This window comes from Megalops cyprinoides, chromosome 15 (assembly GCF_013368585.1).
Source record: "Megalops cyprinoides isolate fMegCyp1 chromosome 15, fMegCyp1.pri, whole genome shotgun sequence".
NCBI classification, from domain to species: Eukaryota; Metazoa; Chordata; class Actinopteri; order Elopiformes; family Megalopidae; genus Megalops; species Megalops cyprinoides.
In genome coordinates, this window is record NC_050597.1 from 9644758 (window position 1) to 9666076 (window position 21319).

At 43.2% G+C, this 21319-nt stretch overlaps 1 protein-coding gene across 1 annotated transcript in view; it reads right to left on the minus strand.

The window, feature by feature from the left end:
- The window catches only part of LOC118789870 (serine/threonine-protein kinase MARK1-like), a 79768-nt gene that overhangs the window by 18164 nt on the left and 40285 nt on the right, over positions 1–21319 (minus strand). The window contains exon 4 of the mRNA XM_036546563.1: positions 1709–1757. Coding sequence (XP_036402456.1) covers positions 1709–1757 — 49 coding nt within the window. The remainder of the gene's footprint in view (positions 1–1708; positions 1758–21319) is intronic.

The following is a 21319-nucleotide window of genomic DNA, read 5'->3' on the forward strand; positions in this document are numbered from 1 at the left end:
CCAACACAGCTGATTTAAATGATCAGCTTGTTATTAAGCAGCTTCAGGGGTTCATAACGAGTTGATCCTCCAGGAGAGGTTTGGGAAACTCTGGTTTAGAAGATCTTTACACAAAAGACGAGCACTCAGAAGCAGCAGGTGTTTCAGTGAATAGAGGAAGTTTCTCATTACATAAGGAACTAGCGGTTAACAAGTAATTCTCCTGCCTGCTTTCTGTGCTGACTGTATTTATCCGAGTTAAGCACACAGCCATCAGTAGACATTCACAAGGCAGGCTGCGCAAAGGCAGATAGTAAGCAAGGCTAATCTGAAAGAAGAAAATTGTGCATATTTAACCCTGAAGAGGAACGCTAATCTATGATGCAGACAAAGAGCTTTGGTATTCTGAGTGCTGCTGGACTCTGAGACACTGTGCTACAGGGACAGATAGAGAGGGCGGTATCCCCAGAGGCCTGTGATGAGGAGAGAGGACAGCACTGTGGTCCAGTCACACTCTCTTAATCAGACACAACAGATGAAGAGAAAAATCAGGAAGTGGGACAGATAATTGGAGAACCACAGAGCTGTCAGTTAAGACAGTGCAGTAGATGCACTCCCTTCGGAACATCCACTTCACAAACACTGAAAAAAAGTGCTTGTATCCTTTTTCTTTTGAATACACCGTGACCCTATCATGGCCTCAGTTTTAACGGTTACTGGAGCGAGAGGAAAATCTGACACCAGAGAAAGGACTCTCTTCCTCTGAATTTAGCACAGAGTAAATATCACTGTCACTCAATTACAATGTGAGGGCTTCGGTGCACTGCATACCATATGATATTTGTACATATGTCAAGGATTCACTCAGACTCCCTATCATTAAATGCTTTACAGTACATTACAGACCCTATAAAATAATCCTGGACACAAAAATTGCACAACACTTCAGATACTATGCACAGATGGCCTGCTATTTGTCACTCAAACAAATAATTGCTGAAGCACACGCTTCATTATAATTGGGGTACAAATGAAAGTGATGCACATGAGGCAGTGTTAATTATAAGGAGTGAAACAGCTCTAATGCATAAACATGCCAAAATTGCATCATAAATTGATAAGGTTGTGGCAGGGATGGAAATTCAACCCCCTTTTTAATAGTGTACTTTTACAAACTGCTGACACGAATAATAGACTCCCAAAGTAAATTTGCAGTAAATAAATGAATGAAGTCCAAAAAAACCCATGTCAACCCATTCACTTGGAAACAAACAAGCTCATAAACAGGGCACCGCTTGAAATGCCTTCTTCGTACAAATGCATCCTCCTTAACAGTGCCACGGAATTTATAAAACGATGAAAATCAGAAGTGATTATACGGTAGCAAATGGGTCGTTTCTCTCCGGGACACAGGGTTCCATTTCTCCCCACACAGACAGAATTAAATTACAGAAGAGAAATTACCTTCTACCTAGTCTTTACCGTGCCATCACCTCTCAGAATTCCAGTATGATGCTTTCTGAGAGGAATTCTCCCCTGGTCCACAGAATGGGCTTTGTGACACAAATTATAAATGACCCTCCCCTCCCCAACCCACAAACACAAACACACACACACACACATCTATCCACAACATCCACATAAGGCTTTTATTGCGAAGGCCCAAGTTCACTGTGTTCACAGTCATTCACACTCAATGACAGCTGGAGGAGCTGTGTGTCGGGCCTACCTATATTAGGATGATTCAAGATCTTCATTATCCTCACTTCCCGAAAAAGCTGTGGAAACAAAGATGAATGATTAGTAATGACAAAATGATTCTGACAAGCACAGCAGACTGGGATATAACAGTGAAGTGCTGTTGAGAAGAATGTCTCCTTAGTACTTCTCATGTTACTATGTAGTGGGTGCAGAAAGCACCAGGCAGACCATTCCATATTTATACTTCAATGTCCAAGCCAACGTAGATCCAGTGTTCATTTCCACTGTAAACCATGTGAGATGCCAGTCGCTTCTCAAAGCAACACCACAGAGGTCCAGACAACGTTGTCAGCGAAACGTCAACATCAACAGAGAGATCCCCCACTCTCCGTTTGGGCAAAGCGCATCTTCAGACAGTTCCGCCATGAACGAGATTCTTTGAAAAACCTTTCAGCTCCATGCAGCGTTTGCCTGTCACGCTCCTGAAAAGACGAGCTGCTTGCTCTCCCATCATGAACCTTTCATTTCTCCTCACATTTCATGTTCTTTCTCAGCATGACTTCACAGGAGGACCGCAGAGCTGACTGTCGATGCCGTGAGAACTAGTGGGTCAGCAGATAACTGACGTATTTGAGAATATTATAACTGTAGATGCTGCACACACTGAAAGCGCAATGAGTTCTTTTCGATTTCTACAAACACAATAAAAGGCCTAAATTCTGTAAAACAGCATTAGTGCCAAATTGTACGGGGGACCGAGGATCTCTGCGGGGTTCCAGTCCACATGGAGGAAGGCTTTAATTCCTGTAACACAGAGATAAGGGGTGGAATTACACGTTCACCAACGCGGCGAGGCACAACCAGGCCAATAACCCTCTCTGCAGTCTCCACAGACCTCTCCAACACATCGCTTCTCTAAAAGGGACCGTGCAATAACAAAGCGCTCTCTCCTGGAGAGAAAGAAAGAAACTGCAATAGCATGGCCTACACCCAAAATGTTTCACAAAGAGATTGTGGTTGCATCATTCATTCACCCATTCTATGACATCACAATATTCAGAGATACAGCTGGTAAGTCCAGAAAATGAATCAAGATTCCAAGCACTTAATTTGTACAAAACAATATCATATACTGTAATATGAATATGAATACTGTAATATAATTAAATCAGTGCATTTACAAATACTTTCATACTAGAGGATAAATCTGAATGATTCATGTGTAGCCACTGTTGATGAACTGTGACTATGACATTGTACATGATCCTTTAGACTAACCATTTTTTGTAATATGCAATGCATTTTACACACTGTTAAACATTCATGAGTGTCAGACACAGATCCTCAACTGATACTACACTCCCAGGGCAAGATGAATCTTCCGGAGCATCCGTCTAATGTCTCTCAAAAGTCCTGTAGCTGCAGCTGACACCGTGCTCTGATACTGAGGCTAATGCAATTTATGCGAGGCTACTCCGGACCCCCTCCAAGACCCTGCCGCGACCTTAATATTAATGAGCCCACTCACGATTGGGGGAAACCTTTGTTGCAATTACCATAAAGTGCTCCTACAGCTCCCACAGCTCCCAAATCGGAGGATAAAGTGACAACAGAGAGGCAGGTTCTCCTCCGTGCATCTAAACATAGGGACCACTTCAGCAGAGGACACAATTTAGCAGGGCAGTTTATTTATTTAGATAAATGCTTACCAGGACATACTAAGGTTGTGTTTGGCCATAATTTCAAGGGAATAGGTATTTTAGCTATCAGTTTTACCACCAATGAGAGAGAAGCCCAGCTACAACAACTCAAAATTAGACATCTGCATTGAGAACCAAACCTTTGGTTTGGCAACTTCCCCTTCTTTCTCTACGTAAGAGCATTTTTTAGGCCTGGCCACACTGGGGAGTTGCCTTCATCTCATCTTTACTGAACCTTATAAATGTAAATGTCAGTTTCGGTATTCTTCTATTCAATGTAAGGCAACAACAAACCGTCAGCTTACTTCATGTCTTTAGTTGACAGTCTGGTGACCTCATCAGCGCTGGGGCTGACTGAACTGAAAAGACAGGCTTGTGAGACTTAGTTGTAACTGAAGAGTACTGTAAGCGAGGACAACTAAAACTACACATTCCCTACCGCTAAGCCCCCACCACAACAGGATGAACATTCCAGCAGACAAAAGTAGAGCGTCCGCTGATGTCTAGACTCTTAGACACAGACTTGCATTGTCACGTCGTGCATCAGGTGCCTCTAGAGCTCTTTCACGGTTTGTACTACATCGTGTTTGCTTTAGGCAGCTTGTGTTACTGGTGAAGGAGGTAGGGCTCTGTCCCTGGTGCCAAATTTCTAATAGTAAACTCACAACACAGTTGTGGTGCGAGGGTTCTTTTGACTCAATTATTTTACAAATGAAAAACAGTGGTGAACGTTTTATGCTCACACACTGTCTCGGGGTCTGACCGAAGGATGAACTGAACAACGAGAAGAAAAACCTTGGCACAGAATGTCCTTCGGCATACTGTAATGTTGACCAAACAAACAGGAAACCAGACTATACAATGCAGTGCCACTTGTGTAAACACAGCACATTTTTTGGGAGTGAGACATTTTTTGAGAGGCATTTAACTCCTTATAATTGTTTTCACTTCCAATGGAGCCTACATCTTCACTACAGCAGGTCAATACCAATGTACTCGGGAGTGAAACCTTTCAGAGAGAGCGGACCTCAAGCCTCCTTAACACAAGATACACAACCAGCTAGGCAGGCTCAGCATCTAGAAAGGTATTATTGTGAAGGTGCATATAATCTCATAACAGATCCTTAAAAGTGACTTAAACTTCTTATGATTTGAAAATTGACATCAGAAAAGTGGCAAATGTGGTTACCAGTCTGAATAAATAGCCTTTTCTATCCTTCCAGTAACACTTGGATTTATCCGGCACTCTGAAAGAGCACTTAAAGAGAGGGAGGCCCCCCCTGTCTGTTCCTCCTGGCGGTGTGGATTTCTGCTTTATTGAGCGGGGCCTGTCTGGTAAGACAGCCCAGTTAACAGGCTGTGACTGCTACCCTCCTGTTCCCTGTAAGCCTCCTCAATGAGCTCACTGTTCCGGCTGGCATATGGCTTCTCAACTGATAACTTTCACATCCACGGCCCCAACACCTGACCACAGGTGAAACCTGACAGAGACGGGTAGAGTTCTGCCCGAGGCAAGCGAACAAACAAACACAGACACACAAGCACGCCCGTGCACACAGCCACATCCAAGCGCTCACATCCAGACATCGTGAAGCATGGACACACGCATGAACGCACAAAGACACAGACAAGAACAGACATGCACACACTGACCCCTTTCACTGTGAGTTATTAATTCTAAAGGCTGTGTGGCAGTTTGCTTTAATCAAGGCTACTGAAAAGACCTCCACCTTTGATAAGCATACGAATCTACGAAGTATAACCCTTAGTACAGAGACCTCGATAAAAGCACTCTCGATAGAAATAAAAAAATGATTAAAAAATGGACAAGATTGTGTGTGTGTGTGTGTGTGTGTGTGTGTGTGTGTGTGTGTGTGTGTGTGTGTGTGTGTGTGTGTGTGTGTGTGCGCATGTGCTTGTGGATGTATGTGCTACTGCAGAGCTATCAGAAGGAGCAGGGGAAATGGATTACTGCAACTACAATTATTGATTATCAGAGAAATAAATGGGGTGCACTGTTCTAAAAAATTCCAGGCGATAAATTCTCCAGCACACTCTGCCAAATGGAGAAGTGCACTCCAGCAGCAGTATTAGTACCTGTGACCCGGGCACCAAGGACAATGTACGAATATCAGTTAAATTCCTGTTTTCCCACAGAATATCGGAATCACCAGAGTAAGAAGGTAGTGAGTTGACAGCTGATGGGATGTGGGACAGAGTTTTAGCTACCGTGTTTTAAAAACTCGGTAACATACTCCAAACATTGCTAGCGCATATTCCTAACCATCAGTTAATGTACTGTCCCACTTTGCAACTTACAGTTCAATTAATCGAACTTCAGCAAAGAAAAACAAATTCTCAAGAACCCTCAACTACAGATAAGCATTTTCCCAGCTGAACAACAGATCGAACCATTCAGGACCATAAAGTATAAATAATGCTAAAATGCGACAAGGTAAGATTCCAGGTCCATTTACCAAGTAAGGGACCCTAAATTAGAAATGTGATGCAGCAAATGGAAACCTATTACTCTTGAGCATTTGAACAGTAGTTTTTCACACTGCAGCACTGTTAGTTAACAGCTTTTTCACTCAGGGCTATAGGGCCTGGAATTACACAGGGGACAACAGCCAAGAATGTAAGCAAGAAAGTAGGAACCAAAGTGTTTTTCTGTCTGCCTCTGTCTGACCTTTTCTCTGAAAGGAGAACTCTGGCCAGATATTACCCTAGATAACTCACAAAGCGTAGCAGGATACAGACGCGTGCACTAAGATGGCCAAGATGGAGTCACGCTGCAGGTTTCAAAAAGGTGACTATTCTTTGTGCTATTGAGAGCTATTTACATTCTGTTCTGTTTGCCAGTCTATTCAGAAACACAGAACACGTAGCACTGCTTAGCCTGATAGCCTCACCATTGCCCTCACCGCCCCCTCGCGGCTCAGGGGCAAAGCCAGCCGCGATGCGCGCTAGTCAGCTCTTTAACATCCTGAAACGGAGGACAGGAATTCAGAGCCGTAGTTTCTCCAGGTTTGAGTTTTGACAGGGGAGAAGGGGCTTGTGAAGTTGCTGATGGGACAGGAGTGAGGTCTTATCCATTCCTTTCATTCACTGTGCACTAGCTTACAGAGGCTTACCAGGTTCACTAAATGGCCAGATTAGGTTAAGAGTGTAAATATTAGCACAAAGGAAGGTTAAGTCCTGCAAATCTCAGGGGTTTTTTTTTCTGGCTAATGCACACTAAGCAGGATCCGGGCACATCCAGGCTTCCTTAGAATAAATGTGCCATGGTCGAAGTACAGCCAGTCATAGGAGGCAGGGTTTCAGAGAGGGTTTCCCGGTAGCGTTTTTCTCGGACGCGTACTCAAGGTGCGGGGATGAGATGTGTGCACTGATTTGGAAACCGGTGAAGAGCTGCGTGGGAAACGCGGAAGCCGGCAGCCGGCAGCCGGCCGAAACACGAGACTTCAGCACCACCTGCTAACCGTCCTACAGAGGGTGAAGGGAGACGCCGCGGATAAAGCACCTGATGGATGGTTTGAGAAAAATCAGATATCCCTGCAGAGCTGTGTGAATTCCTCTTGCGGGCAAACCGATGTCTGCGGCATTATAATGAGCACACTGTTCCCATAGCGCCTGGCTTCCTCTCACGCACTGACCTATCCTCAAACAGGCTTTCAACACAAATCGGCAATTTCCATTTTTCCTACTGTGAGAACTACCTAGATTAGGCCAATTTCCGTTTCATTATTTGGAAATTTCTACCTGATAAGCTCAACGATTCATATAGTGTCCCCACGGACCAACCAGCACACACGCCCCAAAATCATGTGAGCTTTGTCATCCGGTTTCAAAGCACAATGTGACAATCAAAGCTATCACAACTGAACTGTTGCAGGCGACAGTAGATTGGTACAGGGCTTCATCCACTCAAAAGGGCTGAGACAAACACATAAGTTCCTTCTAAGACCATCCAGGAAGAGAAAATGGAACTGGGTACAAGTGCTTGGTTGGACCTCCTGAACTCATATCAAATCAAATCATATCCTGAACTCGGTGTGTGTGCTAGCCCAATTAAGCACTTTGCTTGGAGTTAATTTTCATTTCATGTTACAGTACACTATATATACATTTTTTTTAAAAATTCAGAGAACAGCTCTATCTGCCCTTTAAATTAGCCTTTCAAGTGAAGGAACGGAAACATATTGCTGAATAATCTACTTTACCAGACTACAGGTCAGCTATACATTCATAGCCACAAGCTTACAATTATTCAAGCTTTCATCCAAATCCAAACCGTTTCTCTGTGCATTGTGGTCTCCGGGTGCTTCTGTGGGGGTCACACGGATGTACTGCATATCTTATCTGGCAGAGGGCAGCCTACTGAAGCATCACAGACAGCCATTAAACAAACCGCAGGCACTCAGGCCAGTGACCTGTGAATGTATTTACACGTTGAGCTACATGCAGTTGGGGAGAGACAAAAAAAAAAAAAAAGTCAGGGTAAAGCTCCTGTAAATGCCAAGGGAATTTCACTGCAATGACATTTGCAACTCCCTGACGCATATAAAAACGGCCAACTGGACCATACCGACTACTAACACCCACACTGGACCATACCGACTACTAACACCCACTAAGCACCCCTTTCATAATGTGAGTGAATATTTTCGACCGTCTTATTTTCCTCTTCAGTAACATCTTAGACTAAACTACTAATCTCTGCTGGTTGTAAAGTGGGAGTAAAGAGGCTGAGGACTTGAGCAATCCAAAGGCTGCAGATTCTATTCCAAGATGAAGCTTGGCTGTTGTCACTTAACGCAAGGTACTTGATTTGAATTGCTTCAGAAAATGTCTAGCTGTATAAATGGATAAATCACAAAAATGGAAGTTCTTCAAATTGCCCAGGATAAGGATCACTACTAAGCAGCTATGTTCGGTATGTAACAGTGCATTGTCCTTTGTAGTACTGCAGCCTTCTAACTATGGTCAAATCAAAATCAAACCCAGGCAAATAATGCTGAATATGGTTAGAGTTATAGTTTAGCCTGTAATTTCAAGGCTAATTTTACCTCTGCCTATCGTACAGCTATATGAATTCATTTTTAAAAATCTGGGCTTTATGTTCTGAGAATTCTTCTTCTGTGTAGTTTTTCTGTGTCAGTGTGTAGCCATTTTTATTAGAAAATGACCAGTTAGAGATATATCAAGATGGGTGAATATACAAGGAAACAGCTATCGCTATATTAATCCACTAGGTAGTGAAGCAATGGACACAAAATCTATACATATTTCAGGCTGCCATATAAATTGCTGATGAAAGCTCCAAGGAAATCATACACATTAAGAGCCTAATGAAAATGAAAACAACTTGTCTGAACAGACAAATGCTGGCACAACCACCCTTTTTACAGAGCACATAACCACAGTAAAGGCTTTCTCCCTTCCTGGTCGTTTATTTCATGCCAACCTCTCTTAAACTCTATGTCTACATCCCTCTGAAGCAGAGCCACTAAGGGACACCGAGGTAAAGACACAATATCTAACACCATAATATCTCATAATACCATGACATAATGTACTACATGGAATTTTTAACTTGAAGAAGCCAGTGAGGATCACCGGGCAGCTGCTGTAGAAACCCAGTTCTGCTGTTTTGGAATCTTAGCAGTGCCAGTGACCAATCTGCAAAATACCCATGAACCCCTAGGTCATCTAACTGAGCGCACTGGGTGATCCTACAGGAGTTGGGCCAAAGCACAACAATGACAGAGCAGTTGGAGGAGAACACTGAGGATGCCGGAAGACTGCTGGCTGATGTTTTGTTCATGCCATGACCCTGAATGTTTTGATTCCTCCTACTCCATCCCCCAGTGGCAGCTGTATCAGATAGAGGTGGAAGGTGAGGTGTACCAGGGTCTAAAGACAATCGTTTTATAGGGTCCTTAAATTTTACATTAATGCTCCTCATCATTAAACTTCAGTCCCATATCCGGGTTCACTTGATTTGATGGAACCAGTGTAGTTTCACTGCCAAGGAGAGCACTAACTGCTTAAAGAGAGCCAGAAGACCTCCTGAGCCACAGCCCTGAAGAACCAACTCTGAACAGTTAGTCACTCACTTGAGCAAAAGTTCTTGAGCATAAAATAAAAACAAACCTTGAAAATTAATCAGTCAGCCTCTCACAAAGCTCCTCTTATCAAAAAGGTCATTCCATACAAAGTGAAGGCTACATGAAGAGGACTTAATTCCTTCACAGTACAGCAGTGCATTCACTCAGCATCTGATCTGACACGCCAAAGTGACGAATCTTCCAAAGACAAAACCCTCCGCCCCTACACGCAGTACAATGGCAGTATACACACTGACAGGAGCGCCACTGCCATTCTCATATAGATACAGGCTGAGCTCTCCCTGCTGCAGTTCTGCGTCAGATCACTGCTATAAATACAACCCCCCCGCGCCTTCATAAACAAAATGGCCTGCATTCAGGGCACACCCTCACTGTCTCATCTGGGAGCTCTTGCTGTGGGTTGCAGTCCTGACCAGCTGTGAAGAGGTGAGGCGCTCTAAGGGCCTTTGACAGCAGCCAACTAATGCTGATCTCATCCGATCTGGTTCACAATGCAAGTGTGAAAGTGAACGCATGCAAACCGCGGGGCCAAACTGCACCAATCTGGCCGGCCAGCATCAGTGAAGAACTCACTGACGAAAACATTCTCCCTCTAGCTCTCTCCCCCTCTCTATCTCACACACACACACACACACACACACACACACACACAGACACACAGACACACAGACACACAGACACACACACACAGACACACAAACACACACAGCTACTCGTAAGAGCTAATTAAAACAGAAAATGCCACATACTGACTTCAGTACAGTAAATCCCAGATTAAAAACGGCTTGTAACCAACACTAGCTGCTCTCACAACCTCTTTGAAAGGCATTAATGGCATTGGTGGCACCCTCTGGAACACCTACTTGCCACACTTTGTGGTAATGCACAGTTGCTATGTAACCCCATCACCTCCTTTGAACTGGTCTCCCGGAGCCTCTGGCTGATATAACGCCCAGTTGGTTGCCCCAAAAAGACAGACAAAACAAGAAAACAGCCTATGAGTACAGCACTGTGAAGCACTCCGCCATTCGCGTATCTTAGAGCTGGGGGGGGGGGGGGGGGGGGGGGGGGGGGGCGCATTGCCTGATTGAAGATCAGCCCCAACAAACAGACATGTCTGCTCCTTTAGCCCTGAAAGTGAACTCATGCTCATCTCCTCACACCAGGCATCCAGGCTTCTCTCATACGACTCCCATGGCAGAAACACGCTGTTCACATGGTGCCTTTGCGTAACACTTCTAGGAACACAGCTGGGCGGGAAAAAAAAAATGTTAGTAATGCTTTGCATGTGGCTGGTGCAATAAATCTCTCCCCTTCATTATCACCCTCATCTTGTTTTCTCTCTGATTTCTAATGGCTGTGGGGCTGTTTCCTGTCCTCAAGTGCTACAGGCCTGTAGGATTTAGAGTCACGTTTTATCAACTTACCAACGCCTGGAGAGACCAGGTGAGACAACTTTCTGTCCAAATAACTGGAATTAAATTCTGCCTACCTTAACTGAGGAAGAAGAAAAAAACAGCATACTGTATGATCCTCAAGGCAAGAATCTGCCAATCCCTGGGCAAACACTGCCAAAATGGGAGATGAGAGGTCTTTTATAAGATGAATTATAAGAAGTGCTTAGCAAGTTCCTCTGCTATTCTGTGCTAGACACATCCGTATCCAGAGGCAAAAAGCTTCCACCAGACATCTGTGCTTCATTACGGCCTACAGAAGAGATGAGATCTAGATTCACCTAACCTCTTGGAATGCAATAGGTGAAACAAAACCAGAAGTTGGCCTAAATGTAGGAGATTAAACGAAACACCACATGAAGTCAAAATACCTGCGGTACAACCCAGACCAACATCAAAAAGCCCAACAGAGATACACATCGCAGTTTACATTTCTTTGTTATTCCAGGTAAATGTCTCTCATTTTCCACTTTTCCAGAGGGCACCGGACATGAATGTACCTATGCTGAAATAATGTGATGCAGGTTCAGAATGGACCCCTCACAATATAAACCTATAATCCCGCCACAACCGAGAAAAACACCAAAAAAAAAACGCAAACAAGAAAAACACATTTCACTCCGGAGAGGCTACATTGCCTTTCTTCAAAATGACTTCATTTACAAAGCAATTAGAATTAATTTAGACCATGAAAACAGCATCTTCCCCAGGAGGGAGCGTGAAGCTGAGCACGAGAGGCCCACGCTGGTGATAGCTTAAAGACGTGGATAGGGATCCTGGTAATGGCCAATGGCAGCGGCTCCCCAACAGGGGGGCCCACAAGTGCCATCCATCAGGAAGACGGTTGATTTATGGCCTGCACACAGTTCCTGAGCACATGTAATTAAGAAGTCAATGACAACTTCAAAAAATCCCGTGCAGACAATGCAAGTCATAAATCATTAGATCTGAACCTCAATGTCTTTGTAAAGACAAAGTATATTGCAAGAATGGCTGCCCCAAGATGTGTTAACTACACCCAATCCTGTTAACTACACCCAATCCTGTTGTATTCACAGCGAAGGTTGCCACGGTGGGGACGTACGGAGTTTCCAAAACATAGTGCAATAACCATGCACATGGCATGCACAGACACAGAAAGGGAAGCAAATGCAAGTGCAAGCAGGGTAAGTCTGCTGCAGATTTCAATCCATGGCCATCACTGTCCACACTAACAATTTTCTGGGATAAGCCAATAAAAGGTCCTAAGTCCAAGGAACTAATCATACTCCTGTTCTGACTGCAGGTAATGCTGTCACATTCCATAGTAGATGCTCATATTTACTTTTGAGTGTTGCTATATACAGTATTCACGGCAGTCCTGAATATCAATGCTTTGCGTCAGAATTAACACAACATGTAGGCTCTTAAGTGACAGGCACAAACTGTAGTCATAAAATAGGAGACAACTGAAAGTATGCCAAATGTATCGGTTTTGCTATTCTCTAAACTGCTTCTTGCAAACTCCAAAGTATCACTTTGAGTGAGGATTCCCTGCTGTATATCACCATAGCTCTCCACTTATCAAACTACAGAAAGCAAATGCTATTGCTTATCCTCAATTCTGCCATTTTATTGGATTTCCTTCATGTCTGAAAGGGTTTATGGCTCCAGACAGAATCTCTCCCTTAATGTGATCCTGAGTGTTTCTTATCCGCAAATCAAACCCAGGGGTCCCCACACTCACGGCACGTCCAGGTTAGAAAAAAGACAGAAAGAAACCAGCCTCTCAATACATATATATTTGTTCTTTTATTACTTTTTAATTAGAATCCACCTCAGAAGTGAAACAGTATGTCTTTATGTTGTCAGACATGAATAAAAAATAGTACTGATACCATATACAAAAATACCAACCTGAAACAGTAGACAAGTTCTTATTTTTGTACTAATTGCAGAGTATTTCCTGTGTAAGGAGTAATAATTCTTATAGGTCCTCCACACCACAGGTGATTTTCCCTAGGCCCATAGAAATGGTCAATGGTGTCTTGGACAGCCACTGTAATAATGGGAATTTCTCCCAGTGATGTAATCACCCAGCTTAGTTTGATTCCTGTCAAGTCATTTACCAATATGACATTAATCTAATTAATACTCAAGGACCAACCCTTAGACCAGCCCAAAATTCACTGGAGACAATGTGACAACTGCAACTATTATAACTGCTGTAGACAAACTTTGGTCTGGGTGCAGTGCTATACTCAGTGCAGTTGTGCACAACAGAACTCAGGGCACTGACTAAATTCTCAGAGCAACGGTTTCAAGCACTACATCAGAGAAGCCCAGAATCGGTCCAGGGGAGCCCGCGTGTGTGCTGGTTTTCCTTCTCAATCAAGGTAACTGAAAACAAAACATTTCAAAGCTTCCACGGTTTCGTCAGTTTTAAGGCATGCACCCGCATGCGCGCACACAACAAAACACAAAATCAAAAACAAGCCATTGCATAACTTCACAGTTAACACACACAAATAATAATCTCAAAGTAATGGTTATTTCCACAGTTTGCATCATTTACTGGCAGCGCTGAGAGGGTGTACAGATACAGTAGTATGGGATTAATCATTCGGAGAGAGAGAGAGGGAGAAGTGGAGCTCTGCTGGGGGAAAAAGCATTATTGGCTAGCTGTTCTGGAGTCAACAGCGGAGCTGCAAGGATCCAGGAGGCTATTTTTAGCAAGATATTTCTAAAAACAACAACAACAACATTCCTGCCTGACAGAGACCACGTAGCGCTTCCTGCAGCAGATTCAGGTGGCCTGGCAGAGCATCTCTCCCTCTCCCACAGGCTCTCCACAGCATCGCCGCCATCTGACTCCACAGACAGAATGCATCACGTCGCATTCGGGCAAATCCCTGTCTGCACGCACGCCGCCTCCAGGAACACACATATATGCAGATGTTGTGAGACAACACTCGTGTGGAAGCAGCTCGTTTGGTCCAAGACTTGTGGCATAATTACTTCCACATGTTGTCCCATGGGACACAGTTACATGTTAATGTGCATCTGTAAATACGCAGCTGGGTTGCCTGGGTCTCCCAATACTGATAAATAAAATAACTTTTTTTTGTTTGAATACAAAATGCTGCTGCCTCCGTCAGAAAAATGGTTGCATTTTAATGCATGGTGAACAGTGAGACTGCTGCCATGGCTGGCAGTCAAACACTATTGATTGCAAGGTATCTATCACATCATGCGAGACCTTACAACGGCCAGCAATCAAGTCAGCTCGACTGAGATCTTGTAGTTGTTATACTCCCAGACTGTGGAAGTCTCTTCTAATTAGGACTAGGAGAACGGATTCCCTTGCCCATTTTAAAACCCTATAGACAACACCTCTTTTTAATTGATTTTTTTATGTAATTTTATGTGCTGTAACTGAATCTTGCTTTGCTTCTTTATTTCCCATTTGGTTTTAACTGCACACCTAACAGCATTGAATCCATTCGGCATTGACAGAACCACACTGTACCAGCTTGGTTGTGGTCCTCCCGTGTCCTCATTAACTTAATTACTGACTCAACTTCATTAGGAGCAGGTACTGCAAAAAAAAAAGGATTCAATCGATTCACATCACCCCCTCATTAGTGCCATTATATGGACTAGCTGAGGTGAAGTATTGATTTTTGGTGGAACAAACACTTGAGAATCCCAAATGTTGTTTGACTGATTAGTACTGGCACGATGGGGACAGCACACAGATTGAGATCAAACAGAGCCCAGCTCTGGCATAATCTAACAGGGTGAGCAGGTATCGCAGCTCTTCTCTGTGTACCGGTTTCATTACTGTATTCCTGAGGAGATTTGCTATGCAATTATTGCCATGGAGGCTGCGGCCAATCTTCAAATGAAATGTAAAAAAAAACGACAGGAATTCATAATCACAGTACAAGGTGGCTGCCAGTGAAGTGTGGCACAGCTCCTTTTTTCCCTATCCACTTCAAAAGGATACTTCAAAAGATATCTCTGTAAAAGGATTTTTGATAAAAATGATACTGGTTTCGGGTCAATATATTGAATGTTACAGCACACACTGGTATCCTGAACCCATTCAATTAACTGGTTGTTCAAAAAGGTCTGCTTCTGTTTGAGAACGGCTTCTGGTGTTTATTAAATCATTAATTCAAGTCTTGAGAAGGGATGCTTTCAACTACCCCGCAGATATGTCTCATTAAAGGTTTGAACACTCTGGTCCATTGTAGATATATTCCAGAGTCTCCAATGCCAGATATGTTAGTCGTCTCTGCACTAGTGAACTAGTGAGCTTAATCGATCCAAAAAATTTTTAAAAAACTTCATAAAAAGCTTTTCTGACAATGACTTTCCTTGTGACTTGATGTGCGGCCTCACTACTGTTCTGCACCCATCACAGTCTGTGAAGAGATAACTACATACGGACAGAAATGGTTAAAAACTGAGACAGAGGCAGCCTCCAAAGCGTTTCCCTCTGCAAACTCTTAAGTGACTGTAGCAAAATCTACAGACTTTTCCTGGGATTTATGAGGACATCATTAAAATGGCAGTTTGGATTCCCTGACAGGAAAAGAAAGATTTGGCAACATCCAGAAAGTGATATTCCCCTATGCCCGGACACGGCACACAAATCACGACACAGTACATTCTCTCTGCAGAATTCCAAGTTTATGCTTGTTATGACAAAAGAACACTCCACCGGAGTGTGCCTCCAAAGTGAACATCTGTTAGGACGGTGCTCTTGATTTTTGATTGAGCTGTTTCAGATGTTCTCAAATACTTACAGCCTGTTTATATGTACTGTTGGAAAAGCCACACTCTCAATTAATCTTCTAGTCAGGCTAGAGTTCAGTAACCTTTTCTAGGAACTTAATGCAGACAGAGACAGTGTCTCTCTCAACTGTTCGGCAGAAATATTTTTGTGCTTCAAGAAGGCTCTTGGCCAGTTTCCGGGCTGTTCCTCCAACTTCAGGTTTGGTCATTCTTGTAAGGTTTCCAAGTGGATTAATCATCTTCTGTATCCTTATCTCCGAAAAGTAGATCAAAACCTAGGCAAGCATCCAAGGGATTAAGAAGCAGTTATGATGCCAATTAAGGAAAATTCCACCTCAATTTTATAAACGGACATGCTGTTCCTTGCCTTTAGCGAAGGAGGAATCCACAAAGAGTCAACAGGGAAATGTCATGAACATCTTAAAACCTTTTCAGTGAGGTTCACTGGATGTTGTTTTTCATGCTGGCCTCTTCCTGAACAGTGTCCCTATGACACCAGCTGATTTAAAGCAATCAAGTCTAACGGCCTCCCATAAAACTGATATCTGGTTATGTTGATAGCTAGCCTTCGGCAGCTCCTATGCGCAAAATGGATGAGGGAAGCAGTCCGACAGCAGCACAGCAACAGCATGTCACGGACCACATGGACCACACGGCTCCACGGTGACTCATTTGCAGCAGAGTGCCGACCGTGTTCACGTGACCGCATCCACTCTGGAGAAGATCATCCACACACGCAGACCTACGATCACATCATGTACTTTAACACTTCAGAATATTAGCACAGGCGAGGATTGAGTCCCAGCTGTAACACATTGGGTGCAACAGCACTCATCAGGCACCCAGGGATTTTCGGTCACAGAAATCCCTCCAGGGTTTTTTTTTTTTTAAAACATCCGCTGAAAGAAAGAAAAAAAAAGGATGGTTTCTCATAACCCCTAAATATTTAAAAATCACAAAGTCCCTTTTGGAAAATTCTGGATAATGTAAGACAACATTCTCTGTACAGACCAGTAGATCGCAAGGCAATAACAACAACCAGACCAAAGGTGTGGCTCTCATGTGGGGCTGGGCGATTTGGAGGTGTGCTCCCGCATCAGGTATGGTTAAAGGGAAAAAAACATGGGAAGAAACCTAATGCCACATACCGGGGATAGCTGTTATTGCACTAAAAACAGCTATGCGATATATCGTGACGGCCATATCGCCCAGTCCTACTCTCATGCGACAGGGTATGCGACATCACTAAAGCTCTCCTTCCCATAACACCACTAAGGGAGAGGAAACAGAGGACAAACCCCCTCTGACATTCTGACTGCTGGCATCCACCGCTTTGATGTGAAGCACACCCTGATCCTGTGACCTTAAGAACCAAAGGAGGTGGGCTGAGCACTGCATCACACAAAATATTAATAATTCATAAGAAGATGACAAAGAGGTAGAAGAGGAGGAAGAAGAACAACAACAACAACGATACTACTGCAACTGCTACTACTACTACTATTAAAATTCATTTCTATAGCACCTTGCATGCATCTCAGCACTTTACAATGGGGGTTATTTCAATTCAATTCATTTGTATGATGCTTTTCATAAGAGAATTTGTCACAAAGCAGCTGTACAGTGATACTGGGCCTGGACTTGTCAACCTCCAAAAACATACAGCACACATCTGGGTGGTGCGAGGGAGCCATTTTGCGGCAGAATGCTGATCACACATCGGTTGAGGTGGACAGGAAGGGATCCATCTCCCCAATTATTCTGCCGAATGTGGGACGTGTGGGGGATGTGGCCACAAGCCTCTAAGTCCAAGTTCTCAAACTGGATTAGGCACAGAAGGTGATGCCAGGAATCTGACATCAGTAGTGTTTAGAGGAGTGATTTAAGATATTAGAGCTGCAATGCTGATAAAAAAAATAGAAAAAAAAAACAGCCCTCTCCAGGGACACAGCACAAAATGCACTTCGGCTACAAAACAGCAGCACTCTTGCAAACATATCACACAGTTTCTCCTGCATTGCTGGGGTAGAGAAACTTACACAGTTTATGACAATGATCCACTGATTCTTTCAAGTACTCAGCCAACACAGCGATGATGACGAGAGTGAAAAAACCTAAAGAGTGAACGCTTACAAGAGGAGACAGCTAATACAGCTCGGCCTCTTCAGCCTTTCTGCTCCTTGCCTGATTGTGCAGTTGGGTGAAGGAACCCACGAGGCACATAATCGATATAACAGTTATTGCTGTGGTCTCTATAATCCACGACAAAGGCCATTTCATACCGTGTGCCTAACAGAAGACTAACCAGTGTCACTCAAGTATGAAGGGTTCAGCGTGTAAGCACCACTGTGTTTTGCACCCTACGACTGCATTTATTTTCTCCTGTCCTGTGCGGCTTTAGGGTATTACTGTTAGTGACTGAAAAAGTGAATTATGATGCTATTAGCTACACTTGAACGTGCATTTTAACTGCACTTGAATTGAACTGCATTTTTTTTTTTTTTTTACTAAAATTGCACGTCTTTGTACTATACTCATAACTAATGTATAACACTATGCATTTTCCTGATCATTCCAGATATGAGGGGTCTGCCAAATAGGCAGTAATGATAACAACTAGTAAAACGACAACATGGCTCAGCAAGAACATAGTGTACAGTTTTGGGAGAAAGAGGTCATGACAGGCTGGCCCAGAGCTGAGGTGAAACACAACTACAATTTCTGTTTTAATTACAGCAGCTTTTGGTGGTTCAAAATACATAAGTAATTACAGTGTTTTAGTCACTGCAGCAGTAACTACAATGATGATTACAATGTCAGCACACTAAAAAGGAACAAATGGAACAAATACCCACACATTAGCTTGCTCAGTGATTAACTGCGGCAGACAAAATCAGCTTTAAATCTAGAACATAAAATATAAAGGCTATTTGGCAAAAAAAAGACATAGGTCTAGCTAATAAACAGTTGTTTGTGCCTGCACTGTCAGGCACTCCCAAGAAACGTCAATTCTTCAAGCCTGGCATTCAACAGAGAATACCTCTCAGGCCTGAAGACTTTGTCTGCAATTTAATATAGGTTCTCCACTGGTGAATAGGAAACTGGTGGGCAAACGAGGGAATAATTACTTATTTTTTGCTAGAAGGCCAGTCGATCTGCATGCTGCCTGGTGCTGGATATAAGTAGCTTTTGGCTTTGGCTATGGATAGCTGAGGCCTGTGGGGTGCAGAAGCTGTGGATCTGAACAAATGTGAAAGCTTTTTGGAGGTAAACCCACTTCTGTTGAGGTTTGCTCTGTTGGAGCCAAGAGTTTGTTTCTCAAATATTGTCACAATGCTGATTTTTTTCCGTACTTTATGAGGAAGTATTTTTACTCTACCTTGTAAGTATTTCCAAATACACAAACATGCACCACGTTAACATTTTATTAATATTTGACTTAATCCCACATTTATCTAGCCTCTCTTGTGAAAGCGTGATCGCTGGCCCATGCTCAGGGAGATAACCCCTTTGCTCTATGGCAAAAGCAAATTCCATTCACACCGTCTCCAGGAATGCACTGTGTCATAAAGTGGGACTGACTGGACATGTCTTCCACCGATAGAGCAGTTTCGTCCAGGTGTTCCATTTACTGTACATGACTGTCTAACTACACCGAATGGCTTAACCCCAAATAAAAAACAGCAATTAAGTTAGTGAAAATGTCAGTTTTTCTCCTAATGGCACAGCCAAAAGTGGAACTTAACATTAAATGCATTTGATTCCCACCGAGCAAAGCTATCCAAAGGGAATAGTGATGGAATCACAGTAGGGATGGAATGTGCTTCCTGTTGGTGACCCTTTCCTCTCACTTCCTGGCCTGAACATGCCATATTCAAGGTCATCTGACCTCTCCACATGAGGGATCACACTGACAGAATTTCTCTGCCATTTTTGACAGGAGCTTGTGTTAACTGCCGTGATACCTGCCTTTTATCTGTAATCTAAACAGCAGCACAGGAGTCTTGTACTGTGATGGCTGACACTGCTTCAACCAGAATAATGACGACTACAGGCATATTTTTTCCCCCACAGGTCCAGAAGTTCACCTCTACATCTTGCCGCTAGATGGGAGCCGTAGAGCCAATTTTAGCAAGGCTCCCCCTTGCTGTAAACGCAGGCCTATGTGACGTTTTCAGAGAGAAGCAGAGACACAGATAAAATGACCCCGTGCATGCGTGAGTCATGCCCGATCATGAATCCCAGGAGACCTCAGAAGAGCCTCATCCATCCATTTCCTGGAAATTCAAGTCCACCCCCATCGACACATGGGAAGAGAGAGAGAAATCACCAGGGCTACCACAGGCAGAAGACAACACATAGGACAAGGCCACCAGAAACTGGACACAATTCACAGCTCTTACAGAATCACACCGGTCCTCTGTGTTATGATTCTGAGCAGCTGGGCCTTTCTCATAGTGCTGCATTGACTTGTTTTAGCAGTTTTGATCATAAGAAATAATTATTATATTTGCAATTTCAGAGACCAGATTCCACAATAATTATAAAATTGCACCCTTTTAAAAAATCTATAGCTGACCTTTCACGATTTTTACTGCTGTTTGTTTCTTTTCAAACCAAAAATGCAATTTCAAACGCTGTGAATGTTAAATGAATGGCACAGTCTAATTCAACAAAGCTGCCACATTTTGGAAAAGCCCGGATAGCTCAAACTTCATCTTGCCCAGTTCCATGAAAAAAAAAAGATCCCGGAGGCAACCAGGCGAAAGAGCCAACGCGTATCTGTTTCAGCCCAACCAGCAACAAAATACAGACCAACAAGGCATGGAGGCTGAGCAGTGCCTTATACCCCTGAAGGGCCTTTTACAGTTTATACTCTGTATCCACTAACCCCCCTTGAGCCCCGTCCAGCAAAATTCAGCCCCCCCCCCACCCCCATTTATATTCTCAGGATCATTTTACACTGACCTGTCCATCCACAAAAATGCCTTTAGTCTGTCCAAAGAATGCAAGCCTAGATTTTCAGAGGCAAAGATGACCTCTGGACAGACAAACCAGCGAAATAGCGGGATTAAGTCAGATGTAACAGCCAAAAACTGACTCATAAGCACATATATAATCAGGTCTCAATATCTGTACATCACAGGGTGAGCGAATAAAGACTATTACAGTACAGGACCAATAATCTTCACAGCTGTGCTGACAGAGACAATAAGACTGCTTGTAAATGTGCTAAGTAGTATTGATTAACAAAGACATCAGGTCAGCTATAGGCAATTACACATTCCTCTTATTGTCACACTGGAGGTCTTTCCTTTAAAGGATCACCTTCAATAAAAATCTACAATTTAATACCTTCTTTCATTTTTGATAAATGCATGTTGGAAAAAAAAACTGGCTTTACAGCTAAATCTCCATTTCCTTCCACAGGCACGTCATGCTATGATGTCAGTCTGTGACTCTCTAATACATAAGGGGTGAATATAAAATAGAAAATTGATTTATATTATAGCCTGCAACCTACAATTTAGTAAAATATTGATGTTTTTAAAAATATTTGTTGAAACCACAT